The following is an 8,915-nucleotide window of genomic DNA, read 5'->3' on the forward strand; positions in this document are numbered from 1 at the left end:
TATATATATCTTATATTTGTTGTAGGATTAATGTTTCTCCATGTAAGCGCGGAGATAGACCAAGATCGCGATATCATGAATCCCAAGCCAGCAGCTTGTACCAGAGAATGTGGTAATTTTAGCTATGCGATATGTCCACGTTCAGAAGGAAGTCCAAGAACCCCCATATGTACCACATGTTGTGCAGGCTACAAGGGTTGCAAATATTACAACGCTAATGGAACTTTCATTTGTGAAGGACAATCTGACCCAAGAAAGCCAAACGAACATTGTCCCAAAGAATGTGATCTTAAAATTGCTTATTCAAAATGTCCCCGTTCAGAAGGACCAACTAAAATTATACCCACTAAATGCACCAGTTGTTGTACGGGGTATAAGGGTTGCTACTATTACGGTAAAAATAACAAGTTTGTGTGTGAAGGACAGAGTAATGAACCCAAGGTTTGTACTCAACAATGTGATCCTAAAGTTGCCTACATGACTTGTCTACCTGAATCAACAAAACTTACTCGAGTTTGTGTCAATTGTTGTACTGCAAAACCAGGGTGCAAACTCTATGGTCACGATGGATCTTTAATTTGTATTGGAGGTGTTAAACCTCATTAATAGTCCTTATATGTATGAAATAAAAGCATGATTATATACTTATTATTGTCATGCTAAACATTGTAATGTGGGCAATGGAGCGTTATCCACCACTTTGAGCAATAAATGAATAAAATATTTTGGTTTGAACTCTAGCATTTCTTTTCCTCGGTATTAATTTGTTTGATTTTACTTTCTTTTTTAGTTTATTTAATATTTAGCAAGTTTTTTAATTTCAACTTGTACATTATATGTTTAAAAGCACAAGATTCAATAAATTTTTTTACTTTTTTAATTTCATACCAAATCAAATTAGGCGACATAAATTAAAATGGAAAAAGTATATTAGGTTATTAGCCGGCTAGTTACTTAGGTATCGTTTGTGTCACGACCCAAAACGAGTCGTGAGTGGCACCCACACTTATCCTACTAGGTGAGCGAACCAACAATTCTAAACCCCAACATTTACCAATAGTTCAACTATAATTAACAAAAATAATGCGGAAGATCCAAAACTTATTAATGTAACCAAGTAAATAAGCTTCTAAAGTTTAACACTTATTATCCCCAAAATCTGGAAGTCATCACATCAAGAACATCTATCCTCAAATTACCAAGTCTAAGAGTATTTAAGAAACCAAAATAAGTAAAAAGATGGTCCATGTCCGAAATTCAAAGACATCAAGACGTGAATGAGAGAATCCAGCACGNTGGAGACTGGCTAGAGTTGAGGGCGAGTCGAAGTCGATGGTACACTTGCTGCACTCCACAAAATAACAAAGAAGAAAATACAAGTAGGGGTCAGTATAAGGAACACGTACTGAGTAAGTATCATCGGCCAACTCAAAATAGAAACCAATATACATTGAATAATAATATAAAATCAACTACAATACTTAACAGGTGGCAAACAACAAACACATGAACCATTGACAACAACACCATAATAGGTACACCATCAATCACAACATCAAGCACCCCTATGAGGACTCATGCCTCCACACCATACTCATTTGGAAAATTGGTTCTTTGAGATTAAGTATATTAAGTTACTTCAAGATTCCTTTCCTTTAATGTTATTGTGTCGGAACGTGACACTCCGATCCCATATATCGTGTCGGAACGTGACACTCCAATCCCATAATACCGTGTCGGAACGTGACACTCCGATCCAATAATACCGTGTCGAAACGTGACACTCCGATCCAATTATCTCATCGTTTTATTTCATCAAGCCTTCTTTACTCAAGGCGTCATTTTTAATAGAGAGGATTCAAGATTAGGAATTCAACACTCTCATAATTTTAGGCCAACCACAAACCACACAATCAAAACATACAACCACACAATCAAGTACATAGGAGACTTTACAATATCACTCAATACATATCAATCGCTATTTAGAGTTTATCTATCACATAGAAATAAACCATAACCTACCTCCACCGAAGAACCGAAATCAAGCAAGCTACCTCTCCAATGCCTTTGCTTTCCTCAATGCCTATGAACCTTTTCAATCTGAAGTCTAGGTCGCTTGCGTTCTTCGTTCGCTCACGCTGTTCTCCTCTTTTTCTTTTATTTTTCTTCTACAGATTCTTTTTACCCTAATTATCATATAATCAATTATAAAAATTGATAAAAGTAATCCACTATTAATTTTGAAGTTATCTGCTTTAACCACCAACTAAATAAATTATTAAAATTACCCCACTAATTTCATAATTATAATTATGAATAGTCCAAAACACCCATTTAAAATTTTAGCGGAAGTCTGACCAAGTCGGGGTTACGCAGCTTGTGACGGTCCGTCGTATCTACGACGGTCCGTGCTGCAGGTCCGTCGTGAAGTTCAGAGAGTCATCCCAGTACCCAGATTCCAAGAGTTGAAGTGTTTTGGAACGAAGACCCTCGACGGACCGTCGTGCCTATGACGGTTCGTCATACTTGCCGTCGAGGGTAATGAAGAGAGCAGCAGAAGAAATTGCACAAGTATGGGACGACGGAGTCCATCACGGTCCGTCGTGACCATGACGATCCGTCGTGGCCATGACGGAGTCCATCACGGGCCGTCGTGACCATGACGGTCCGTCGCGTGGTCCGTCGACCCAGTAAGTATTTATCAACAATAATTCTACTGCTCAAACCGACTAAACAGGTTGTTACAGTTTGATAGAGTGTTTTAACAAAAATAATGCTTAAATTGTTTTTGTTAATACCTTCTACCATATATTGTTAAAATTTTCAGCTAGATTCTTCAGTCTTTCTATTTCCATCTCTCCCATAAAAAGGAGAAAGAATCATATATTACGGAGTTTTTGGCTAAAATCATTTCTGAACTATAACTTTAATCTAAAGTATATTCATATGCCATATAAATGAACAAAAAAACATCCTTACTCTATCCAAAAAGTTGTAAGATTCATCCTTCTTTCTCTTTTTTTTTTTTTGTAAAGAAACTCATGCCACCAATAAAAGATGTGGTCGGATGAATATACGTACACATGGTTAAGCTAGTGTCGCGCCCCCATTTTCGCAGAAAACGGGTTTTGTGCACGACCTAACAACTCTTTTGGGATTTTGAGTTTGAGGAGTCGCCACCTAACGAATTAAGGCGCGTTAGGGCACCTATCTAACCTAAATAAGTCTAACTAAGGTCAACAAGCCAGAGATTAGGGTAAGGGTTCAAATTACCTCGAGGGGAAGGTGTTAGGCATCCCTCGAGGTCCACAAGTGTGGGTCCCGGCCGTATCTCATGCAATCTATGTGGGGGTTACAAGTAGCAATCAAGGTCATTTAATTTATTAATTTATTTAATCTTGCTAAGTGATAACAAATATAAAACAATTAATACTATTTCTCATTAATTTAAGCATGCAAGGCTAGGTGATGGCAATAAATAAACAATCAAGTTTTAATTATATTTAAATATGTGAGACTATGCTATAAACAAATTTTATAAATATTAAACAATTAATATGTGAGAAAGTAAGGTTTTGAAAATTGAACAAGTTTGAATATGAAATTTTTTTAAAAAAATGTTTGTTTCTTTATAGGGATGATGCCACGATATTGTTGATCGTGCTCCTCCACCATAGAAACAATTTTGATTTGAGGTCGGCCTTAAAAAATAGTTTATGTTTTTGAAAAATGATTTACAAAAATTAGTTCACACGTAGGCACATAAACATTTACATATAAACTGCACATAATTTCTTTTGAAATCCATGGGTAGGTGGTACTTCCGGGGACGCGTCGGGTTTTAAAAATTGGAACTAGACGTCATAGTTCCTTTGACTTTCCCACTAACGATAGGTTAGGAGATAGTGCTTATAATTTATTTTCAAAATAAACAATGTCATAATCAATCCAAAGTTTAAAGAAAGATAGAATAATGACTTTTAAGAAAATTATGTTGCAAAACTTTGTAAGTACTAAAAACTAGTAAGNGAACACTAAGGTGGTAAATTTATTAAATGCAAAGATTCTACGATGAAATATATTTAAAGCCAAATAATTTGTTAAATGCATGAAATGATTTTAGTATCATTATTATTTTAAGAAAATAACATATTGCAATGAATGCGGAAATCTTCAAGAAGACAAATGGGATTACTAATTAAATAATATTAACTAATTTTGGGAAGAAGGCACAAATATGCACAAACAAATTTTATTTTTATGGATATGTTAAAAGTTATTTACAAGCCTATAGACATGATTTCTAGGTGTTCAAAAAAAAGTAACACATATATGCATAATTTTGTAATTTAAATGATATGAACAAATTAAACCTTAGGCATGTTTTCTACATGACAAGATGATGCTAAAATTTATAATATATTTTGACATTTAACGACCTACTAGATTATTAGGATTTGATTTTAACATTAAAAAAAAAAAATTAATGGAATCTAGTTATTATTTTTTAAGACTTATTAACAAAAGCGTCAACTAAATTGAAAATTGATTAGATTATAACACCTACAAATATCAAATCTAGGTGGTTAAAGACAAACCTATAGGCATGATTTCTAAAGATTATAATGAACAAATAAGCATATAAATCCCCCTCCCCTAGACGACCCCCAAATAAATTTATTATATGATCTTTAGGGTTACAATTGTTACAACATTCGAATAAATAAAATAAAAATATATAGATATATATATACATTCAAACAAATAAATAAATCCTTCTTCAGTTAATCTTCAACTTGAACTTCAAGTATGAAACCTGTCAAAGTAATCAAATAGCTACACAAGTAATCACACTTATTAGTCAAGGTGATACAATGCAATTATTTAATGACGAATTCTACATAAAAAAAGAACAGACAATGGTTTACACAAATATGTGAATGTGAAGATAGTATAAATGTTAAGAATACTAACCTGTTAAGCAAAACAAATTGATTCACCTTTTACTTGAACAAAGTAGGAAAATAGCCAAGAAGAACCCTTGAATAATTACCGAAATATTAATGTGTTGTTAAAGTAGCAAGAGAGCAATGAGAGAAGGGAGAGTGATGAGAGGATTTGTGATTGAGAGTGAATGAGTGTGTGAAATAATGAAGGGAGGGGTCTTATTTATATAGAAAAGAGGGGGAAACAAATAAGGAAAAGAGATATTTAAAGGAGTCATATATGTTTTCCTTATTTTAAAGGAGGTTCAAATCAGCCAAAAATAAAAATATATCACTTCCAAATATAAGCAAGAATAAATTAGGAAGAGCAATATTATTATTATTTATTTATTTTTAAGGGGAGACAAATCAGAAAATATTAAAAATATTTCATTACAAAAAATAAACAAGTAAGAAAATAAAATAAGAAGAGTAATATATTTTCCTTAAATAAAGAAGAGCCAAAAAATTATTTTACCATATACAAATCAGTTTAAAGTCTTATTACCCAAGCAAATCAAATAAGGATATTTTTACTAAATCACTAATATATACAAATTGACAGAATTTAAGAAAAGGAATAATTAAGGAATCAATTAAATATTTTTCTTACTTCCAAGGAGCCAAAATCAGATTTTAAAATTACTATTATTATTCTACCAAATATGAGCCACCAAATAAGACAAGGGACATAAATAAGGTTGCCATAGACAAACAAATAAGAATTAGTCAAACCAAATATCAATACAAAGGAGGGATTGGTTATATTTCTAAACAAGAGAGCATGAAACAACTATTAAGTGAATAAATTTTTTTTCAAAGAACAAACAAGTAAGAAATTTGCTAATTTTACTGAATGACCTAAAACTTAACTTAAGCTTATTATAACATGTATGAAAAGTAATAGAATAACATACTTACAATTAGTAACATTCATGAAAATAAAATATCCAAATAAACATTGATCCTTTATCAAATAATCTACACTATAATTAAGCAAGCTAGATTTACAAATTAACAAATAAGGGGAACAATATGCAAGGGTCGAAATTAATGGGCAGATTCTAAACCAACTTAGTGAACTAGACACTAGAAAATTAACATAAACAAAAATTAAATAATTTTCAATACCAAAAATTTAAGTATACGGATCAACGCATATTTCAAACATCATAAGTTATGATAAACATATTAGAATAATAGCAACATGTGATCAAACCCAAAAATTAAAAAAGAGTTGGATAAACAAAGTAATAATTAATTTAAAAAATACCAAAGACTGATCTGTTGAGATCAGTCACATGACCCAAGGCCCGAATATCGTCGGAGCTTGCTGTTGGAGCCATTGCCGGAGTTTACTGCCTGCTGGTGGCGGCTCATTGCCGACTGTTGTTGGTCGATGGAAGCTTGCTGTCGGCTGCTGTTGGTCGTTTCCCAGAGGTTGGTAGCTGTTGCTCCTCACCAAAACTCCCTATGGAGAAGAGAGGGGAGAGAGAACGAAAGAAGACGAGAGGCAGGAAGCGAAGGAGAGAGGAGCGTCGCCGCACCTGCTGCTCGCCATGGCTGCTGGTTGGAGCAGTTGCTGCTGCGACTTGAAGCTGCTGCTGTCGCGCGTNAATAGGTTGCTACACGTTACCAATGACTGGTGGCCGGATTTTCGCTGGCGGAGAAACGTTCGCTTGAGGTCCCTTGGGGCTTGCTGCTGCTGTTGGTTGAAGTTGCTGCCTGCGCTGCCGGTTGCTCGTTGCTGTTGTCCGCCGGAGGCTGCTGGTTGTTGCTGTCACCTGGCATCTCGCCGGTGGAGCTGCTGGTTGGTGTTGCCTTCCTGCTTGCTTCGCCGGCTGGAGAGAAGGGCGAATAGAGAGGGAGAGAACGGGAAGAGGAACAGAGAAGAAGAGGGAGAGGGAGAAAGAGGAAGGAAGAGAGAAGCGAGAAGGAGATAAAGGGGAAGAGAAGGGAACGAGGCGGCTGATTTTTTTTGGAGAGGAGAGGGAGAGGGCTGGCGGCTGATGCTGCCAAGGAGAGAGAGGGAGAAAAAGGGGAGGAGACGAGACTGGAGAGAGGGGTGAGAGATAGAAGGAGGGAGGAGGGAGGAGGAGAGGGAGCAAAGGGGAGGCGCGATGGCTGCCAGCGGCTGCTGGCTTCGCCGGTGACGGAGACTCTCGCCGGAAAGAATGGGAGAGAGAGAGCAAGGCTGGCGGCTGGAGGGAGGAAAGGGGGAAGAAGAGAGTTAGAATTTTTTTTCAAGATTAGGTATTTAGGGTATTTTGGTGTTAAAGAGAGAGATAGAAAAAATTGATCTCAACCGTTAGATTAGATAGAGACGGAGGGTTAGGATTTGATCTAGGATTTATTAATTAAATAGACGGATGAGATCAAAAGATGATTTCTTGAAATTAGATTGACAAATATAGAATGGCTAAAATTACAATTAAAGTGGCTAGAATTGAAATGAATGAGTGGCTATGATTGAAATAAAATTTGAAGTGGAGTGGTTAGAATTGAAAGAAATTAGAATAGAATAGGCTAGAATTTAAATAATTTTTAAGGAAAGTGTAGGAATTACTATTTAAATAAAATACTACATATGTTAAATATTTTTTGTATAATTAAAAAACATTTGAAATTCATTAATAATTTTAAAATATAACAATATTTACAATAATCTTGTAAAGTAAACGATACTAAAATATATAATTTTTTGAGAAAAATCGACTAAAACTTCAAAACTTTAAGTAAATTTTAAAATACGTATTTAATCGAATATAATCCTAAAAATGGTTAAAGGTCGGTCAAAATTGGGTGTCAACAGCTAGCCCAATTGGGTGATTTTTCAGAAATTGAAGGTTTAAATCATATTCAGAGAAATATATTCAAATTCCAAATATACTTTGTAAAGAGTACTTCTCAGGTTTTTGGATTAATTTGATAAAATATTCATACAAACCTATAATTAATTGTGCTTCATGTATTTCTTTAATTCTACCAAACTATAACTATTTAAGCTGTTTCTTACAAAAAATAACACAAATATGAGACGAGTGATGACACTAAATATTTGACAAAAAATAATAATAAATACATAAACAAATAATATAAATGAATAAGTCATAATGAAAATTATCATAATTTTAAAGTATTAAATAAGTCTACGTATTAACTACATTACTAAACATTAATTAAAGAAAAATTTAAATTAGGATATGTTTATTTTAATTGTCTAAATGAAAAAATAAAGAACATATATTTAACATTATTGTCATTCTTAGTCTTGAATTAATCATTTGTTTTTGTTAACATTCGTATTGATATGAATTTTATTAAAGTTACTAATATTTATAAACTATAACTTTACCATTCAAAATTCTAACTCTCAAAATTGAAATAATATATTAAAAAATCTATGATAAAATTGAAGTGTAAGAAATATTTATGCATTAGATCAAACTAAATTATATTATGTATAAATATATTTTTAAAATTATAAATGTAATATCAGATTGTCACTACTAAAAAAAGACCAAAAAGAGACCTAAAAATGGAGACCTCAAAAATAGGTCAATAATAAGAGACCTCATGAGGTCGATATTTAAATTAATATCTTTTAATTTTTTTTTTAATGTAGGAGAGACCTCGTGAGGTCAATTTAATGAATAATTTTTTTTTTACCTAACTTATTTAAAAATTTTAAATTTTTAATCTAATTCTCATAAAATTGGAGACCTCATGAGGTCTCTTATTTTTTAACTATTCAATTAAATTAAATTATTATTTTTAATTTAACAAGTAGAGACCTCATGAGGTCTATACTTGTTAAATTAAAAATAATAATTTAATTTAATTAAATATTTAAAAAGTTAGAGACCTCATGAGGTCTCTTAGACAAAATCAAAAACCTAGTCAAAATTAAAATAACACTTTCTTCCC

The 8,915-nt window shown here is 33.1% G+C and overlaps 1 protein-coding gene across 2 annotated transcripts in view; it reads left to right on the forward strand.

The window, feature by feature from the left end:
• The window catches only part of LOC107014464 (proteinase inhibitor type-2-like), a 17,537-nt gene that overhangs the window by 1,301 nt on the left and 7,321 nt on the right, over positions 1-8,915 (forward strand). Inside the window, exon 2 of one of the 2 annotated variants that reach the window (XM_015214387.2) lies at positions 26-738. The exons of the other annotated variant lie outside the window; for it this stretch is intronic. Coding sequence (XP_015069873.1) covers positions 26-606 — 581 coding nt within the window. The 3' untranslated portion in view covers positions 607-738. Of the gene's footprint in view, positions 1-25; positions 739-8,915 lie in introns of those variants that run through there. 2 annotated transcript variants of the gene reach the window in all.

Source organism: Solanum pennellii, chromosome 3, assembly GCF_001406875.1.
Source record: "Solanum pennellii chromosome 3, SPENNV200".
Classification (NCBI taxonomy): Eukaryota; Viridiplantae; Streptophyta; class Magnoliopsida; order Solanales; family Solanaceae; genus Solanum; species Solanum pennellii.